The 21,275-nt window shown below is 36.6% G+C and overlaps 1 protein-coding gene across 1 annotated transcript; it reads right to left on the bottom strand.

The window, feature by feature from the left end:
• Window positions 1-5,872: 5,872 nt before the first annotated feature.
• Window positions 5,873-20,699, bottom strand: LOC140144371 (SH3 domain-binding glutamic acid-rich-like protein 3). Its single transcript, XM_072166189.1, has 3 exons — window positions 19,986-20,699; window positions 6,887-7,054; window positions 5,873-6,024 (listed from the first exon to the last, which is right to left on the bottom strand). Exons 1-3 carry the CDS (start codon window positions 20,028-20,030, stop codon window positions 5,959-5,961), a joined length of 279 nt encoding a protein of 92 aa, XP_072022290.1. The 5' UTR covers window positions 20,031-20,699; the 3' UTR covers window positions 5,873-5,958.
• Between the last annotated feature and the right edge of the window lie 576 nt (window positions 20,700-21,275).

Genomic DNA, 21,275 nt, shown 5'->3' with positions numbered 1-21,275 from the left:
GGGCAGAGGGGGACATGTGACCAATTCAGCATCGAATCTGCACCCTTTCTAGCGATGAAAGTCAAAATTTTTGCGTGCTTTGAGCGCATTTCGGCACAAGATCATTTGAAAGATCTATTTAAGACCGATATTCAACTTCATAACCAAAATTGTTCTCGCACTCAGCGCGCACTTGTTTCAAGAATTGGGGAGGGGCGCCATTATGTGTCCTTAGCCCTGGGCGCCACAACCCCTAGCTACGCCACTGATATTAAATCCGGAGATCTCCGGTTTTATTCTGAGATCACCGATCGAGTGATGGCTAACACTCGTACATGAGTTATCATTGAATTTGGGCTGGATCTGATCATGTTGATACGAAAATACCTGTGAAACAAAATTTGACATGTATTTAAAAATGGTGGGTGGGGAAAAGTGGAAGGACCACTGCATATCAAACACTTTATCTTAGAGTAGATATATTTTTGGAGGGAAATAGTATTTACAGCGGCAGAGAAATATATACCTACATAAATATATAAAAAACCTAAGGAGTATTTTAGCTTGCAACAAACATTTCACAGATATTTATATTAAATGACTCTATGTATGTTACTTTTGTTACATTTATTTTCCACAGAATTGAAAGTGAACTTTGTTTTAAAGCACATAATTATTACAACATTATTATAATTGATATCGTTTTGCTTTTCTTGCTAATTGGTTTAATATGTTTGTTTTTGATTTGTACTGTTGTGTTACACTTTGACTTCGGTTTTTATTAAATTAAAATTTCATAAGCTCTTACACGTGAAGTTTTCTCTGTATTTTAATTTTATAGTCTATAGTTTAACGTGGCTGTGTACTCTAGACATTGTTTTTTTTTCGCGAAATTGAGCTTTTTTGATATGTATGTACTTTGTGTTTTTTATAAATACAAAGAAATAAAATCCAGATTTGTAAACTCTAACTGCACTATATTAATGTTGGTCTTAACCCAGGAATTATGGAAACTTTCGGGCCTCATAACTGCTAAATTGTTGGTCTAAAGTATATTAAAGTATTGGCAACGACTTGGTCAATTCATCTGTGAGGACAAATTTTGGCCAAAATGCTCATTTTGGGCCAAAATTCCAAAAAAAATGCTTTTTTTTTCTTTTCTTTTTCGTTAAACATTCTTGGGCAAAAAAAAAAAAATTTGATTAATTTTTAAAAACTAGATAAAAATATCTAGGAGCCGTTTTTTTAAATAATTTTGACCAACTTTGAGAAATTTGCACCAAAAATGGTCAAAAAATGCTTAATTTTCAAAAGCCAGATTTTCGCCCAAATTTCAAATATTTTTGGTGAAGTTGGTCAAAATTCAAAAAAATAAAAAAACAGCTCCTAGATATTTTTATCTAGTTTTTAAAAATTAATAAAACAATTAAAAAATTTGGCGCTAGACTTTTTGGTTACGTTTAACGAAAAAAAGTGGGCCAAAAGCCGTTTTTTGGAATTTTGGGCCAAAAGTGAGCATTTTAGTTTATTTTTTCGTCTCACTAGTGGGCTAAGTTTTTTTTAAACTCCCTAGCCTTCAATCCCCAGATAATATCTAATGGTGCGTCCCTAAGAATAGCCTTATGCTTCAACGAAAGACAGACCCGTAGCAAGGATTTATTTGGGGTGCTGAAAGTGGACCTTTTTTTCAAATTTTGGACTGGGCGGACTTGGAAATTTTTGGACCAAAAAGGCATAAAAAACCTCTATTTTTTTGCTCGCTACACTCGCAAATGGGACTTTTTGGGTCAAGGAAGGGGACTTTTTAGGCCTTTGGCATTGGGGGGGGGTGCGTTGCACTCCCTGGCTACGGGCCTGACGAAAGAGGTTTTATATCAAAAGTGATTAAAAAAAAGCAGGGAGAAGGTATCAAATAAAATAAATCTCGCAGCATATTTGGTTATCATTCAAGTTTTCGATCATTGGGAGTAGATTTATTTCTTTTATCCTGAAAGTTATTTTTGTGACGCAATCCAGAGACAGGAAAGTCTACCTTGTTATATAACACCTTAGTACCGTTCTCCTTTAAAAGATGTCCAAATTGAAATATAGACGGGCATGTGTTCTGTATACAGTGGGCAATACGAAAGCCAAGATTATATTCAAAATTACTAAATACGACGTTACTCATGACAGAGTCTTCCTCATAAGCAGCCAAAAAAAAGTAGTTCACAGCATCTTGCGAATGGTAGAGAGCTTTAGCAAAAATTGCATTGCTCAATTCATAGCGAGCGTGTAGAAGAATTCAAATATCATATTATACTTTTGTGGTTCTTGAGTTGTTGTAAAGAGGGCTGAAACAACAACACTTTTATAAAACGTACATAACTCATTAGCAACAATAAATTAAGCAAGTTATTTTTCAATAATAATTATGGAAATGCTTAAGGTGGTACTACACCCCTTGATAAATTTGTGACTATTTTTGCATTTTTCACAAAAAATAATAACACACTGTAACAACAGTTAAGTATATTATAGGGACAAGGAATCCAGTTACTACACTGGAATTCCAGTGACTCAAGTTAAGCGGTACGTTATTTATGATAAGAAAAGATGTACCGCTAGAATCTACCTCATTTCTTTACATATCATGAACCACTTGTCTTGAATCACTGAAATTTCAGTGAAGTAATTGAATACCTTGCCCCTATAATATACATAACTTTTGTTACCAGTGTGTAGTTATTTTTTGAGCAAAATGCAAAATTAGTCACCAAATTTATCAGGGGGTGTAGTACCACCTTAAATATGCAAATATATATCTCACAAAATATTATTGTATGTAGACCATATTTTGAGGTTTGCAATTTGAGATCCCAATTTTTTCTTCATACGACATCATCGTATGATGGCGTATAAATTTGTCCTTGTGCCACGGGCCATTTAATCACTGGACCGCTTTGCAGTCAGCAATGCCAACAGTCGTAATAGAAGCATTAGGATTCATACGTCAACAATGCACGATTATACGTTTTTGTCGTATGAATGGTTCGTCATGCATTGTTTTGAGCATCGGTGTGGACTTGGATGATGATTGGTGGTGGACTGGTGATGATGGTGATTGAATTGGTGGGGGAGAGCTACGGATCAAAAAATATATAATGACCCAAAACAACATTAAAAATAATAATTTTTTCTTTGTTTTTAGGACTTCGAAGCCACAGTAATTATGCGCATTATAAATTAGAAAAGACATAAAGGACCGTGCGACCGGGGATAGACAAATTTCCAAATGGCCTGCCAAAAATACTTGCCACCCTCTTGGTCTGCCAAAAAAGACATGCCCCCTCTCGGCCTGCCAAAAATTGCTTGCCCCCACGCCCCACCTTTGCACATGCCAAATTTTTGGGAAACCAATTTGCAAGGCTATATGGTCTAGATATATAATGCGACATACCTATGGCACCCACCGACTCACCCACATACCTATGACACCCACCTGCCCATCCACATAATGACACCCATCTATCCACCCTCAGCACATAACTTTAACTATTTTAAAGCCCAAATCATGTTTTTCGGGCCAGGTTTCTGACAAAATTAGGTAGAACTGTAAAATCTATACTCAACATATCTTAGGGTCTGTGCAACAATTATGAGCCCTGGGAAGGGTAAAATGAAATTTTTGGCCAGCAGAGAGGGTGCAAGGTTTTTTTTGGAAAGCAGGGGGAGGAGGGCAAGCGATTTTTAGAACACATTCATCGTGCACCTATTAAATAAAATGCTCTTCTAAAAAGGCTTAGAAAAACAGGAAATGCTTAAGGTGGTACTACACCCCTTGATAAATTTGTGACTATTTTTGCATTTTTCACAAAAAATAATAACACACTGGTAACAACAGTTAAGTATATTATAGGGACAAGGAATCCAGTTACTACACTGGAATTCCAGTGACTCAAGTTAAGCGGTACGTTATTTATGATAAGAAAAGGTGTACCGCTAGAATCTACCTCATTTCTATAAAAACATAATTATAATGAACCACTTGTCTTGAATCACTGAAATTTCAGTGAAGTAATTGAATACCTTGCCCCTATAATATACATAACTTTTGTTACCAGTGTGTAGTTATTTTTTGAGCAAAATGCAAAATTAGCCACAAAATTTATCAGGGAGTGTAGTACCACCTTAAATATGCAAATATATATCTCGCAAAATATTATTGTATGTATACCATATTTTGAGGTTTGCAATTTGGGATCCCAATTTTTTTCTTCATACGACATCATCGTATGATGGCGTATAAATTTGTCCTTGTGCCACGGGACTGACGGGACTTCTAATCACTGGACCGCTTTGCAGTCAGCAATGCCAACAGTCGTAATAGAAGCATTTGGATTCATACGTCAACAATGCACGATTATACGTTTTTGTCGTATGAATGGTTCGTCATGCATTGTTTTGAGCATCGGTGTGGACTTGGATGATGATTGGTGGTGGACTGGTGATGATGGTGATTGAATTGGTGGGGAGAGCTACGGATCAAAAATATAATGACCCAAAACAACATTAAAAATAATATTTTTTCCTTTGTTTTTAGGACTTCGAAGCCACAGTAATTATGCGCATTATAAATTAGAAAAGACATAAAGGACCGTGCGATGGGGATAGACAAATTTCCAAATGGCCTGCCAAAAATACTTGCCACCCTCTTGGTCTGCCAAAAAAGACATGCCCCCTCTCGGCCTGCCAAAAATTGCTTGCCCCCACGCCCCACCTTTGCACATGCCAAATTTTTGGGAAACCAATTTGCAAGGCTATATGGTCTAGATATATAATGCGACATATACCTATGGCACCCACCGACTCACCCACATACCTATGACACCCACCTGCCCATCCACATAATGACACCCATCTTTCCACCCTCAGCACAATACTTTAACTATTTTAAAGCCCAAATCATGTTTCGGGCTAGGATTCGAACAAAATTAGGTAGAACTGTAAAATCTGTACTCAACTTATCTTAGGGTCTGTGCAACAATTATGAGCCCTGGGAAGGGTAAAATGAATTTTTTGGCCAGCAGAGAGAGGGTGCAAGGGGGGTTTGGAAAGCAGGGGGAGGAGGGCAAGCGATTTGTAGAACACATTCATCGTGCACCTTTTAAATAAAATGTCCTTCTAAAAAGGCTTGTAAAAACAGTATATTGATTCAGATAATGAAAATGGATTTTTTTTGGCTGCTTCGACCAACAATACCTCGTATACCCTTAAATAAAAGTCTGTCCTCCATAAGGTACCGCGGGGCAATTCGCATGATAATATGTGACGTGTCATGTCAAAAGGAGACACTTTTGGGCAAGATCGTAAATGGAGATATAGCCAAAAATCTGCTCGGGTGATTTTTTTCACAATTTGGGTTTGTTGCGAATTTGTGATGTTATTAATGTTAAAAATATTGTCTGATAGTTTCAGACCGAAATATAACCAGTGATAACTAGCATCTTGTATTTTTGAGACATTTTTCAAGGTAATTCCTACTCAACATTGTCAATAATATTTTTAAAGGCCGATATCTCAATTTCCAATTTTATAATACCAAAACTTAAGAACTCAATATCTTCGCTTAGAAACGTCCAATTTCATTGGGGAAAACGGCGTTGTGGAGCAAAATATCTCTATATTTATATATAAAAACCTTAAAATTGATATCCTGCCCCAAAGTGTCTCCTTTTGACATGACACGTCACATATAATAAAAACAGGTGATACAAATGCTGATATAATTCAATAATTTCCCATTTAGCACAATCATCATGATCCCTTCAATAAAAATATCTTTCACCTAAACTAATTACACTGAAGACCTCTTCTACATTGAAGTTGGCTTTCCCTTTTATAGGGAATTTTTAATTATCCATTACGCCAGGTAATATTTTGTGTATAAGTCACCTTACAAGAAGAGTCTCTATGGTTAGATTGATCAAATGTCATTTTTTACTTTAACTTTAGGAATTCCTCCAACGTTTCGTTTTCAACTGCTTCTTCAAATGCTGCAAAGTCCTGTGGATAGACAAAATGAAAATACTCCATTATATTCTTATCTGGCCATACAAGTGGGGTTCCCTTGTATTTCGTCAGTAAGGATTAAGCATCATTTTGCATTGAAACACTCATATAATTTACAAACTATAGACCCTATCATAGCAAAAGTAAACATTTTCTGGAAGGCAAATGTCCAATGTTTCCACAAATGGAAACTAAAATTCAGTAGAGGCAACTGCAAGTCGAGCAGATGCAAATCCAAATATACATGAAAATGTTGTCAATACATTGCAGCAAATCCCCAAAATTATGTTTAGGATCAATGGCCAAGGATTAGAACATTCGTTTATAAGAGTCGCGTAGCGACGAGGCCATTCTATCCACGAATGTTCTAATCCGCGGTCATTAACCGACTTAATACACACCTATGACGCTATTGTTTTATCGCTCCATTGTTTTCCACGAATGGAGCGTTATTGAAATAGGTTGCTTATTTACCAATTGAGCGTGTCTATTCGCTGGCGAAGTGATGTAATCCTTGATTGGTTAATAGCGCGTAAAAGGAAGGTCGATTTATCTGGTGCCGATCGGAGAAAAGGAATAGCAAAAATAGCGAAAATTTAAGTACTTTTACAAGACAAAAAGCAACTTAGGCATTGTTGACATGGTGCCTTCCTCCTATATAAAGACCTAACTTTTGTGATGGTTTGTATGTTCGAAAGTGCAAAATTAACAATAAGGCGCCCGGTTTTACTGCCGCGTTCAGCGACTCATCATCACGACACTTGTAAACAATCCGAGCTTGTGTTTGATTAACAGATGACGTCAGACGCAAACTAGTCTTTTATCTTTGTCTTCAATTATAGGTTCCCTGACTTACCCCACAATATGTGTCATCATTTGTGAGCTGAGGTGGCAATGCTTTGTCATTTCCTGCTACCTCTCTCATCTTTGCTTTGTCCTCTTCACTAGCTGATATATCAATCTTCTGATAAGGAATCTTTTTGCCATCTAAGACACATTCAATCATCTGCTGGTGTTTCTTGACCTGATTTTTAAAAAAAATGAATCAATTGATTATTAAAACGCACTGGGGCCCATGTATATACTTGCATATAGAGTCCCCCCTGGGGCTATCAGTGTACCAACTCAGGGCCCTGAGGCTGCTTCATTTGATGAGAAACGGCATGCTTTGTATTTTTACATTTGGGGCCCGTGACCTTTGACCTCTGGGCCAAGATGGGCAACGGATAAATCTACGGAGTAGTGCACATAGGCCCTGGGGACCTTGTAGTGCTCGGTGATGCTGAATAATTGGTCAATTCGGCGTCCCCATAAGGGTGGCGCACAGGGCACGTGGAACGAATAAGGATATACAGAGAATGGAAAAGAAACGAATGATAAATAAATGTAATAATTATTGTAGACTAGAGCCGGACTAAACACATTCCAGCACTAGGCAGCCATTCGATGATGTCAATGCCTTTATGCGTTACGTAATTTATACGCCCAGTCAGGCGTATTTCACACCTAGAAGTAGAACCTGTCAAACACAAGTCACCCAATTTTGAAAACTGGACGTTGAATGTACACTCTCATGAATATTGTTTGGCAACATTTTCCAATATGTCAGCGCTCAAATCGGACACAATAGAACAATAAACCATTCAGTGCGCTGCCACACCTACCTCCAAATTGCTGGACACAGAAGTGTAGTAAATTATGACACCCATGTTGTCTACTTCAAGTTTTGACCTGTGATAGTGAGCATCAGTTACTATGTCCGCCTAAGGGGCCTTAACAACTACATCGCGTCAAACAAAAAAATCTTGCGTCTCCGCGTATCAACACGCCGCGTCAAACAAAAAACGCGTATCATTTGGTTCGCGACATCGCATATCAACACGCTGCCTCTTAAGCAAGTGGGAATAATAAACACGGGAAAACTCAAAATGAGTGAGGAGAGTAGAGTGCATGGGTGCCATGGGTTGGCGATATTATTTAACAATCCGCGATGCATGGGTGACCATCAAACTTTGCGAACATGGCAAAAATATAAATTAATAGCCGTTATAATTTTTTTGAGCATTTTTTGAGCATAGGACATATACTTATACTGACTGCATACTGACTGTGTTAATATAATACGGAATAAATGAAAATTGACACAAAATGGGTGGGGCGAAAAACACCTTTTTTCTTCGGATCGACATGGAACTCTCAGAGAATTTTACTAGCGTGCATACGTGCTATTGTGCTGAAATGAAGATCGGAGCATGTTTCGCCCAGGCAGTAGATTTTCACAAAATAGAATATCCCTCGGAATATTCCTCAGTTCCAAAGTCAAAATGTTTAGATTTTTCACAATGCCCTCCAAATAACTGATACACAGTTATTAACCTATAATTATACTGTGCTTCGAGGAAAGAGGTTTTATGCCAAAAATGATTTAAAAAAAATTAAATAGGGGAAGGTATCAAATCAAATCAATCTCACAGCATATTTGGTTATTATGCAAGATTTCGATTATTGGCAGCAGAATTAAGTTTTTTTCACCTAAACATGCTGAAAGTTACTTTTGTGAGGCAATCCAGAGACGGGAAAGTCTACCTTGTTATAATGTTATTCTAGTATGTGAACACGATTCCGTTCTCTCTACACGAACACCGTAGTACCGTTCTCCGAAAGATGTCCGAATAAAAATAAAAATACGGGTATGGGTTCTCAATACAGTGGGCGATACGAAAGACAAGATTTTATTCAAAATTACTATAGAGGGCATTAAATATGACGTCACTCATGACAGAGTCATCCTCATTTAAATAAAATTCTGTCCTCCACAAGGTAACACAGGGCAATTCACATGATAATAAACTGAGCTCAAAAAGAAACTTATAATTTTTCCCAACTTGTGAATCCGAGTTGGATCCGAATCTGACTATGTGTGAAGTGGGGTTCCTTTGCCTTTCGTCAATAAGGATTGAGCATCATTTTGCATTAAAACACTCATACTATATTGGCCTACCCTATCATAGCAAAAGTAACATTTTCTGAAAGGCAAATTATGTTCAATGTTTCCACAAATGGCAACTAATTTTCAGTAGGGGCAAGTCTTTAGCAGGGCTAGGTGCAAATCCAAATATGCATGAAAAAGTTGTCAAAACAAATTAACAGAGCAGCAACTCTCCAAATTAGGCTATAATGGCCAAGGTTTAGAACATTCGTGGCCAATGGCCGAGTCGCGAAGCGACAAGGCCATTCTATCCACGAATGTTCTAATCCGCGGCCATTAACCATTTAATACACCCTATGACATCGCGCTATTGTTTTATCGCTCCATTGTTTTCCAAGAATGGAGCGTTATTGAAATAAGTTGCTCATTTACAAATTGAGTGTGTCTATAGTCAATGGCTGTTTACGGAAAGATTATATTGCAATAGATTTCGCAGTTCTTATACGCTATTAATATTGTACACCAAATAACGGCTCAGCTATAAACATGCTCTATGATCAATTGCTGATTGATTACCGGACAATGCATACCATTTTGAAATTTTGGTACCAAAATAATCACCCGCACCCACCGTTTCTTCCAGTCATAATATAAAACTTTAAGGGTAGACTAGGTATTGTTGGTCGAAGCAGCCAAAAAAAATCGATTTTCATTATCTAAATCAATATATTATTGAAATCTAACACTTTGATCTTGTAAAGTGCATTCTACAAATCATAATTATACTTTGAAAATTTGCTTGATTTATTATTGTTATGTACGTTTTACAAAGTGCTCTTATACAACTTAACTCAAGAACCACAGGACATACAATAGTATATCTGTGATATTTGAATTCTTCTACATACTCGCTATGAAATGATCAATGCAATCCAAAGCTCGCTACCATTCGCAAGATGCTGTGAACTACCTACCAAATTGCAACAGTTTAAAATAGTTGTCAACCATTGTCAACCTTAACCAAATCAAACTTAATATTGCAGATATAACACAATTCTACTTAGCCGCATCACAATTAGCCAATTGTAATTAGCCAGAAAGCCTCAACTCTGAAAGCCCGAACTCAATTTGGTCCAACACTGACTAAAGATGACACAATTTAAGCTTTATGCCACTTGAGGTTAACAATTAAGTGCCGGACACAATAGACACTAATCCATCTTTAAGCACTTTTTAAGTGTAGTTACAGAACTGTAATAGATAATTGAATGGAATCTATTGTAATAACCATCCCATTCACCATTGACAACACTGAAAGTTAGAAGCCGTTAGTAGCTGTAAGTCAGAGATTATAGATTTCAGTCAGCACCAGAAAGACTTAACTCAGTACTTAACGGAATTCTAAAGAATATCTTAATTTCCACTACATGTGTTCTTTATCATGTTATACACTTCTAGTGCCCGTTTCTATTCATCGTTATGTATTCTTCTCCCGTGCATTATTTTTGCGAACTACCCTTCATAGCCCAAATTATATAAACCTGCACGCTAAACAATGCATTATCTAAAACCCGCACGCTAAACAATAGATTCTAGATAATACGTGCACGCTCAAATACTAGAAATACTACTTTCACATAACTATATAGTAGAGTTAGGTGGCGCTTTCGACACAGAGGTCACATAACTATATAATTGTCTTTTCGATATAAATAAAAAAAAAAAAGTACGAATATACATTCTGTGGTGTTAAAATGGTATAGTTACAAACGGTGTTCTATTTTGCAAATATCATTGTCATAAATTATGATAAATGACCTCAAATAAATCAAACATCAAATGAGAATAATAGAGCTTCTATTAATTAAAAAGGGCCAAAAACAGGTGGATCATAATTATACAAGATGACACCATTACAAAAAATTCAGCATTTTATAAATGAAATACATGTAGGCCTATATCTAAAATAACATGGCCGGGCCCGGGAAAAACACACTAGCGCTTAATATCACGATCATGCTTTATAATACCAAACAAATTGTAAAATCCCAATGTCGTGTGTTTTAATATAAGTAGATTTTTAAAGTTCAAATTATAGAGCTATAAAGTCCAGTTGATATGTTTTTTTTCTCATCTCAATTCACCGTAGTACTTTAGTCGGACATCTAAATTGATCGTTTCCAGGTGAACTGGTTCAATGCTCTCTGTGTTCGAAACCACGATATTAAATGATCACAACATAAAGTCAATTGGTTACAAACCATGCGTGAATAAGTTACTAAAGTATGACGTATGGCGCAATCGATACCATTGATAGTTAACTTATACAGGGATTGATTTTCTTTACCAGTTAAATTTTACCTAGCTGGTCAATGACCTGACGGTGTTTTTAAAATGTAAGATATTTTCCTAATATTAAAACTAATATAATGAATGCAGCAATTAATATTGCTTATTGTTTTAATACACTCAAAGTGTATGACGGATAATGTACACGTGCAAATGCATTCGTCAAGATAATTGCACTTGCCATGGAGTTATTGCATTTAGCTCTCGAGCCTATCGGCTCTCGAGCTAAATGCAATAACTCCACGGCGCGTGCGATTATCTTGACTAATGCATTGCACTCAGTTCATTATCCTTATCATAATGAATAGGATACAACTTCCAATTTAATTACAATGTAGGCCTATGTCTCTGATTTAACTCAAATTTGGTCCTATATAATATATAGGACCTAATTTAAGTTAAGTCAGACATACGGCGAATTTTGTGCGGCCCGCGAGACTCTCGGAGATATTTAATAAGGAAGGCTACGAGGGGCGGCCAATAAGTTCGTAGAACAAGGTACTTGAAAGAGTACTAGCCAAATTCTTTATATCTCACTCTTGAAGATGGCCATTGCAAACCTTAATGGACCTGTCTCAATTTTTCTTGAAACCTCCTGTGTCTACAAAATGAAAATCTTCCGATTACTCCATGAGCCACTCTTCAGTGAAGGCTCACCAGCATTGATCACCAGCAAACGTGATATTATGAAGGCGGGACTTTAAATTCTAAATTAGGTTTCGCTAACTGGAGCTGGTCTGCACCACAATAGGGTTACTTTAGTTATCTGATACTCTGTCATGAGTGGCAGCTTGATAAACTGAGAATAGTGTAGAGGACACGATCCAAGAACAGACCCATTTCTGCCACCAACCTTTTTCACTTGATGCCTTGCCTCAATTTCGCTATCAAAATCGTATGATATATATGCCTATAATTGTAATTTCAATTGGCAAAAAGATCTGTCATCAAGACTCTCCCTGAATCTCAGAAAACAGCGATGAAGACCTCGACTTATGGTGACCGAGGGATGATCTTCTTTGGGGTGGGGGATCTAGGTGCTTCCACTGAATCAACTCATGATTCCAGTGCTTAATGTATGTCTTATCACCTTTAACCAGTTATAGATAAAACTTGTCTCTGTCCTCATTCTAAGTGTATTTGAAGTGTGGACCTGATTATGTGATCTGGTATCAATTTCCTGCAAGACGATTCTGGGACCTTCATTTAGAAGACACTCTGGAATACTCAAATGTTAATGGATTTATTTTAAAAACAGTTTCATCAGAGTTGTTATATTTTGTGGCTATCGTATCTTTCTTATTTTGTTCTTTATTCATTATCAATGCCACTATACCAGCACTTATATATCGTTAGTGGTGACGTCAGCAAGTCTTTTGGACCTTGGACGATCTTCAAGGACGCTCATTCATTCTATCCTTGAACTCGAAAACGATTTCCTTGCTGTTGAATATCAAAGATTTCATAACCATTTACAGTAACTGTACATTGTTAAATTTCATTTGAGTTTTCACCTCCGTCGGGAGCAAATTCCATGACGACCCTGTGTTCACTTCTGATTAGTCCATACAGGACCAACGCAATATTTAGTACCATAATCAACGCCGTCAGGCGTTGGTCCTTACACATTGGGTCGCTACCCCCAGCAGTGTCCCTCATTATAATAAACAGTGACTAAAACCAAACCAGTCGATGAGTTACGTCATGAATCCAAATATGGAAAATAGCCCGCCCACCATTCGGGCTATCATTCAACCGCATCTATTACATAACTGGGACTCTCAAGTCATCTCAAGTACTTGGTATCTCAATCGATTGATTTTGATAATGCAATAAAAGCAATACTAACTTTTGAGGTCGCTTACCAGTGGCTAGTATGAATTCGGAAAGTTTTTTGTTGCTATATCAGTGCAGTTCGAGATAGTGTAGGCCTAATCAGTGTTAACAAAAAGTCATTTGTATGATTCTAGGTTTGTTTTCCTTTTTTTATTTAATATTGTCACATTTGTCAAGAGGCCTAACCGTGATACCATTAAAAAGGCTAAAAGAACATTAATTCTACACACCGTTTATTTGGAACTGAACTTTGATTTATTAAAGTCATAATGGTTAATTTTTTTCAAACCTGATTTTGTTGGCATATTTGTAACGTATACACATATGTCACAACTTGCACCTAAATGGAATCAGCCAAATTAGTTGTGTTTGTAGGTAAACAGAGCAAAGTTCGACATAAAGTCATAATTCAAGAATTATGACTTTATCATCATATCCTCCTATAGAACTGCGTGTTAAACGGCCAAAATAACAAGCAGTGTTTACCTCGTTATTTCAGCTCAAAATGGACAAAACCATTCCCGATAATTAGGGCCTATTACTGGTATTATTTCAGCATTTTGAATATATAATGACAATTGACAAATTTAAAATTTGAAGGAAATCGTACATTAAGCCTATTTAACACCTAACTGGAAATAACAGAGTGAGTAAAATAAAATAAAAGGCGATACAACTCGCAACTTAAAGTACTGTTGATATTTCAAATGCATGTGAAAAAAAAAGGAACGGAAAAATTACAGTATATTTCTTTAATCCCGAAGGCATGAAAGGGCCTGTGATTACTATTTGAATTTAGGGTTTTGATTTAAGGGCGTACTACACCCATGTATTGGTTTGATTGGTCTAAAAAAATATTTTTTCATTTATAGCTAGGCAATATATGCACGGATCATGTGAAATAAAGAAAAAAAAATAAAATAAAAATAAAAAAGGTGCTTTTAAACCATTGTATAGTAAGTCATTTTAGCCCTATATATTTTTTGTTTACATGTATCCTGGTAACTCAGATGCGTGTTTCATAACAAACCATAAATTGTCCATAATTTATTCTTTTCAACATGTTCAAGAGCTTTCAAGTAGGGGGCATGAATAGAATACATTAAATCCTTTGTTATACCATCTATAGAAATGTACTCACTGATTATAACACTGAATAAATTAAATGAGGCCTAATCTCTTCCACATAGACAATTTAATAGTACACCATGTATTTATCGTCTATAATGTGGTGTTAGGAAAAGAGATTAAAAAAGGCTATAAGGTCATCAAAGGTCAGGTTATAGGTCAAATTGGTTCAGGTCAAATTCAGGCATCAACATGTGGTAGTCTGTGATATCATACCTGTCATAATGAGGCATCAATTTTGATATTTTGTCTGTTACTGGATATATAATGGAAATATGTGAGGTGGATATACTAAAATACCTTGGGATGTAAATGGTGAGTACAATTTAGATTGCCTAGTTGAGATGAATTGGGCAAATAAATATAAAATAGTTACCAAAATCACAAAAATGAAGCTTACGGGAAACTACCTAATATGGTGGTATGGGTGACAAAAAATACAATTTTTTTCAACATTGCTGTAGTGTGGTTGTGGTAACCTGTTACCTATGGCTTAATTAAGTTTCAGTGAAATAGTGTCGCAAGTTCAAAATACAAAATATAGCTCAACATTGAAAATAGAAGCATTTTAACCGGTTCGTTTTTTGATAGTTGTGGAGCACCAAGTTCATGAAGTCATAAAAGAGATCAGGGACCGCTTATTCCCATTTTACATATCAACATTATTTCCCTAATGTGTTAGCAACACATATCCAAAATTTTAACGAAATCCGTTGATAGTAAGCTTTCCAAAATGAAGTGAATTTAAAACATCAGTGATGTACCACCTTTTGGCTTATATCATTAGAAGCATGTACGCTTCATTGATACTGATGCCACCAATTGAACGAGAAGATTTGCCCCTTCATTTTGCATACCACTTTGTCCAATTTCTTTTTCTCATTTCTTCACAAAATGCAAAAAAATGCAAAAAAAAATGCATGGGTGTAGTACCCCCTTAAACTATTTTAATATCAAATCTTTAAAAAACAACATGGTCTTCTCGTTTCAACTGAGGGGCATGGGATTCACCACTTTTAATTGATCAATCGAAAAATTAATTGATGATTTAATAAAACAATATTAAATTTAATGTAAATAAATAATAAATAAATATTTTCTTTATATAAATAAATGGATAAATAAATCAACAAATAATTCGAATAAAATGAATAAAAACCATAAGCCTGATAAATGGCAATATATAAATCAATAAACGAATAGAAAATAAATAAATGAATAATAAAACAAAAACTTTCTTTCTTTCTTTCTTTCTTTCTTTCTTTCTTTCTTTCTTTCTTTCTTTCTTTCTTTCTTTCTTTCTTTCTTTCTTTCTTTCTAAATTTCTTTCTTTCTTTCTAAATTTCTTTCTTTCTTTCTAAATTTCTTTCTTTCTTTCTAAATTTCTTTCTTTCTTTCTAAATTTCTTTCTTTCTTTCTAAATTTCTTTCTTTCTTTCTAAATTTCTTTCTTTCTTTCTAAATTTCTTTCTTTCTTTCTAAATTTCTTTCTTTCTTTCTAAATTTCTTTCTTTCTTTCTAAATTTCTTTCTTTCTTTCTAAATTTCTTTCTTTCTAAATTTCTTTTTTTTCTTTCTTTCTTTCTTTCTTTCTTTCTTTCTTTCTTTCTTTCTTTCTTTCTTTCTTTCTTTCTTTCTTTCTTTCTTTCTTTCTTTCTTTCTTTCTTTCTTTCTTTCTAAATTTCTTTCTAAATTTCTTTCTTTCTTTCTTTCTAAATTTCTTTCTTTCTTTCTTTCTAAATTTCTTTCTTTCTAAATTATATTTAGGCCTATTTCATTTATCATCAATTATGTTTTATTATTAATGTAAATAAATGAGTGAAACCCGAAGTTTTTATGAAGCGTGTGTCCTCCAATTCTATATCTTTCTTAAACATGTTAAACGAATAGGCCAACTATCACAATTAATAGAGGTTGTGCATATGACGTATCATATACCGTAAATATGGCGGACTACTCAAATCCATTCAACAAAAGCAATGAGTGCAATCTACCGAGACAGTTCGTCTCACATAGAGCGTGTTTATAGTGAGCCAGATTATCCGATATTTAGCTGGACTGCCACGCAGTCTATATTTGTTTATATTTTACTAACCATTGCCAATCTAGACTACGCGACAGTTTAACGGAAAGATTGTCTCGCTATAAACACGCTCATACATAACAAATGCACTACGATCAAATAGGTTGATTACAACATTTGATTAAATGGACTGCACTGGCCCATGATTACGTTGAAGGACGCCGGTTCAAATCCTTTGTTTGTAGCCAATTACTAATTTCAAGCACAATCTCTATACAAAAATAGTAACGAATCGTGGTTAACCTGGACAGTATTAAATGTAGTGATGACAAAAGGAACTGATTGTGTGCAACCTACAAGTACAGGTCAGTGAACTGAGGGTAAGAAGAAAACCGAGTATTATAATAGCATGAACACATATCAACTGAAGAGGATTAATAATCAATTTCGTTACGCAATACTTGTGTCAATCCCAAGCAAGAAGCTGATGTTCTGGTAGCAGGTAGGCAAGCCACACCTACTGACAGCTATTGGTGATATTCAGTCAATCGGATTGGCTGAATGTCATTAGTAGCTGTCAGTAGGCGTGGTTAATCAGTTTGACATTTCCCCCGACTTTCCGGGAAGGATATGTCTAATGTAGAAGGACCCACGCCTGACGGCGTGGACTATCGTACTAAATGGAGCGTGGTCCTCCTTGAAGGACTACTTCTGATAGAAAATGTGAATTCAAGGAGGTAGGATTCCTCTGCAGGGTGTCCTACCCATATAGACGAATCCAACGAGCCAAGTCATGGTCAGGATTTGGTCGGCCATCTTTGGGTAGCCGCTAGCACCAACCTGGTGTTTTGAGCGTCCAATTGTGCAAATAAAAGCCGCCTAACACCTAGAGAAGATGCAAGGACGAGAAGGGTTAATAGAATAATAGCTAATAATATATATAGACGAATCTAAATTCACGCATTCCTACACCTGATTAGCAGCCTTTAGTTGGGTAGCCGTCGGCTACAATGCACTCAAAATGTGAAATGATTCGGCCTTGGTGGAAATTTTAAACTGCATTCCATCACCCGTTTTACACCTTAATACATAATAATCGGATTAACTACACGCGGTATCTATGCATAGATACCGCGTGTAGTTAATCCGATTATTATGTCACTTCAACAGCGAATAGACCATGTATAGACGAATCCAAGTAGCCAAGTCATGGTCAGGATTTGGTCGGACATCTTTGGGTAGCCGCTAGCACCAACCTGGTGTTTTGAGCGCCCCATTGTGCAAATAAAAGCCGCCTAACACCTAGAAAAGATGCAAGGACGAGGAGGGTTAATAGAATAATAGCTAATAATATATATAATGGAGATAATTCCGCAGGTAATCCAGTCACATCTATTCATACATTTAAATTCCTTTTTGTTTACAAGTACATCAATGCATTGATACCGCGTGTAGTTAATCCGATTATTATATGTCACTTCAACAGCGAATAGTCCAGCTGTGTGTTTTGTCGAAGGGAACTGTATTGTGTTGTAAACTTTAATCTTTTTTTTTTCTACCTGTGTTTTCGCGGAAGGTGTAAAACGGGTGATGGAATGCAGTTTAAAATTTCCGCCAAGGCCGAATCATTTCACATTTTGAGTGCATTGTAGCCGACGGCTACCCAACTAAAGGCTGCTAGTCAGGTGTAGGAGTGCGTGGATTTGGATTCGTCTATATAGAAGCTGTGTGTTTTTGTCGAAGGGAACTGTATTGTGTTGTAAACTTAAATCATTTTTTGTCTACCTGTGTTTTCGCGGAAGGTGTAAAACGGGTGATGGAATGCAGTTTAAAATTTCCGCCAAGGCCGAATCATTTCACATTTTGACTTTTGAGTGCATTGTAGCCGACGGCTACCCAACTAAAGGCTGCTAGTCAGGTTTAGGAATGCGTGAATTTGGATTCCTCTATACCAGGCCTTCTCAACTGGCGGCGCACGCGCCACTTGTGGCGATTGGAGTCAGTCGAAGTAGCGCACAAAGTGGCGCACGGTAATTTTAATAATTTTTTCACATAAATCTTGAACAAAAACGCATTAAAAATACCCAATCTGGGCCTTAAACAAACCTTAAAATCCAGGAGCTTCCGGGGGCGCTGCCCCCTGGACCCCCTAATAAAGCACCACTGCACCTTACCTGCTATGCATACGCGCAACCTCGCAAAGTCCTCCATTGACATGTTGGCACTTCAAGTTCACTAAAAGTTTCCAGTTGGCACTTCAAGTAAACTAGTTGAGAAGGCCTGCTCTATACAGTGATGCAAAAATCGAATATGTTGAGAAGGAACAAGCTTTCAAATGAGACCAATCAACGTGCGACAAAGTAGCATACCTTGTTCTACGAAGTTTTTGACCGCCCCTCGTACTATTATTAAAACGCTACATGGTAAAAGTTGCGGTTGCGATGTGTAATCGCAATATAAAATATTTCCCCAATTATTTCCCTGTCAAAATATCTCTACACAAATTTAAACGGACAATGGCCAGGGCTGTCAACTTTTTGGAATTGCTTGGCGTGAGACAGAGGCGTACCGGGATTTGCCGACTTCAATGTTCATTTTGACCCATGATTATTTAAGCCACAGCGCTCGAAAATGTGAAAAGCGGGGGTTAGCAACAACAATTTTTTCATGGCGATGCGTGAGATTTTACTCAATTTTCAGCTTTTTGCGTGAGATTTACTTTCAGACATGACATTATACTACCTTGGCGTGAGACCGTGAGAAAGTGACCCAATGCGTGAGACTCACGGCCAATGCGTGAGAGTTGACAGCCCTGCTATGGCGCAGAACAGGCAAATATCTGAATTATACTGCAAACCATTGACAAATAATATAAGTAATTAGTTAATTGTTGTCAGTGAATGATTTATATCCCGGGATTTACATGTGTACAATATTTTTTCAAAGGTTACCATGGATACTTGGTTAATGAGAAAAAACAACAATGATGCAATGACCCCTGAACATAGGGTGAATGCGTTCTGTATAGCTAAGAATTTTAATTGCCAATAATGCAAGTATTTTGAAAGTTCATTACCGGTAGGTAGACTTAGGACTATTAATAAAATTATGGAATGACTTCTTCCAATTTTTAGCAGTCATCAAACGTTTTAAAATTCATAGCCATTGATTTTAGCCAAGAATCGTATACCTAAAGTAAACATGCAAAAATATATATTAATTTACATAGTTTACAAAATTAATTTAGACAAATAGGTAGAAGATTTAATATTTTTACTTAAATGCCTTTTTTTAAATGCTAAAGTATGGTACTTTGAAAATTAAAATTTGAAGCCCGTGCAGTTTTTCACCTATTATTTCTTGAAGCAATCGCTCGCGGAGCGCGCGAAAATTTGCACAAACAGGGCTTACCACTAATTAATTTTGGTTATAATGAAGTTGAATATCGGTCTTAAACTGATCTTTCCAATGATTTTTTGCTGATTTATTTACTATAATCGCTTGGAGGGGGCGCAGAATCGATGCTGGATTGGTCAATTCGGCGCCCCCATAATGGTGGCGCCCAGAGCACGTGCCCCACTTGCTTCATTCGAATCTGCGAGTTTCCGATCTACGCTATATGCTTTAAATAATTGATGCAGACAGTGTTTTGTTTTCATGTATTGCATGATTTTGTCGCCACACCTACCTACCTCCAAATTGCTGGACACAGAAGTGTAGTAAAGTATGACACCCATGTTGTCTACTTCAAGTTTTCACCTAAAACCAACAAAGCTATGATTGTAAGAATGTAATGAGACTGTTGCTTGACCCGGAGTTTTCAGCCCGTGTGTAAGTCCATTATGCAGTTACTGTCCGTTTTTCCTATTCAGTGTACACACAGCGCTCCAATTGATGATTGACCTGTAGCTCACTCACTGTACTGTAGGCATAGGCAATGGACTAGTTAGTGGGCTGGTGGGAAAACCCTTCACCCAATAATAGCCATAGAAGCTCACATGTGAATTATAATGTTCATCCTTAACATACTACAATTTGAAGTAAAAATGTCACGGAAAAGCTGTTGTCGAGCTGTTTTCCCGAAGAGAGTCTTCCAAAATTTCATAACAGTCGGACATGTAATTTCAATGGCAAATTGTGCTCAACAGCTGACTCGCGATAGCTCCAACTTCGAACGAGCACCATCGTGTGATCGGTTTGATCAATTTTCGCCATAGAAACTGTAAATAAACTTCAATTCTTTCCCTCTATGGTCATCTAAAAATGATTAAAATGCGATTTTGGGAAGATTGTTGTCGAGCCATCCCAAATATGGAGTTCTGACTGCCTGATAGGGAGCTAAGAAATGGAAAAACTTTTTCCAAACCGTGTTAAATCTAAAATCACATGTTTCTCATTTACTTGTGTGATACGATCACAATGACTATGACAAGTTTGACATGAGTTGTACCATCGACATGGCTGGAGAACAATACGCAGACTATTGTTCTCGTTTCGGAAACAAAGGCCACGCTCAGTATTGTTAACTGTGCGTTTGCTTTGTAATGGTGCATCCAACTGAAATTATAATACCTATTTCATCACAGCACATTGAATATCGCACAGGTAAATCAGAAACATATGTTTATGAATTTAACCAGGGCTATGAGACCCATCCTTGATTTAACATAGTTGAGCTGTTTTCAATGAGGTTTATCTTGGTTTAATGGGGTTTAAGTCCTGCAAAGGTCGTGGTGAATTCTGCTGTAGACATGACTGCATAATGCTACGCCTAGTGAAATCTACAGTAGATAGCGAAACAGGAAGTTCCTTCCAAACTTATTACATGTAGTGGCGCTCCACAGCAGTGGCATAGATAAAAGAAATCAGGATGTGGCAATTGCTCATTAGCATGTGTCCAATTCTTATTTAAATAGCGTTTTTGTTATTAAAATGATGTCTTGACCTTGCTAAAGGGCGCTAATAATATCCACAGACAGAGC

The sequence above is a fragment of the Amphiura filiformis genome, unplaced genomic scaffold (genome assembly GCF_039555335.1).
Source record: "Amphiura filiformis unplaced genomic scaffold, Afil_fr2py scaffold_51, whole genome shotgun sequence".
Lineage (NCBI taxonomy): Eukaryota > Metazoa > Echinodermata > Ophiuroidea > Amphilepidida > Amphiuridae > Amphiura > Amphiura filiformis.
Note: the sequence above shows the minus strand (reverse complement) of the source record. Positions and strands in the feature narration are given on the sequence as shown.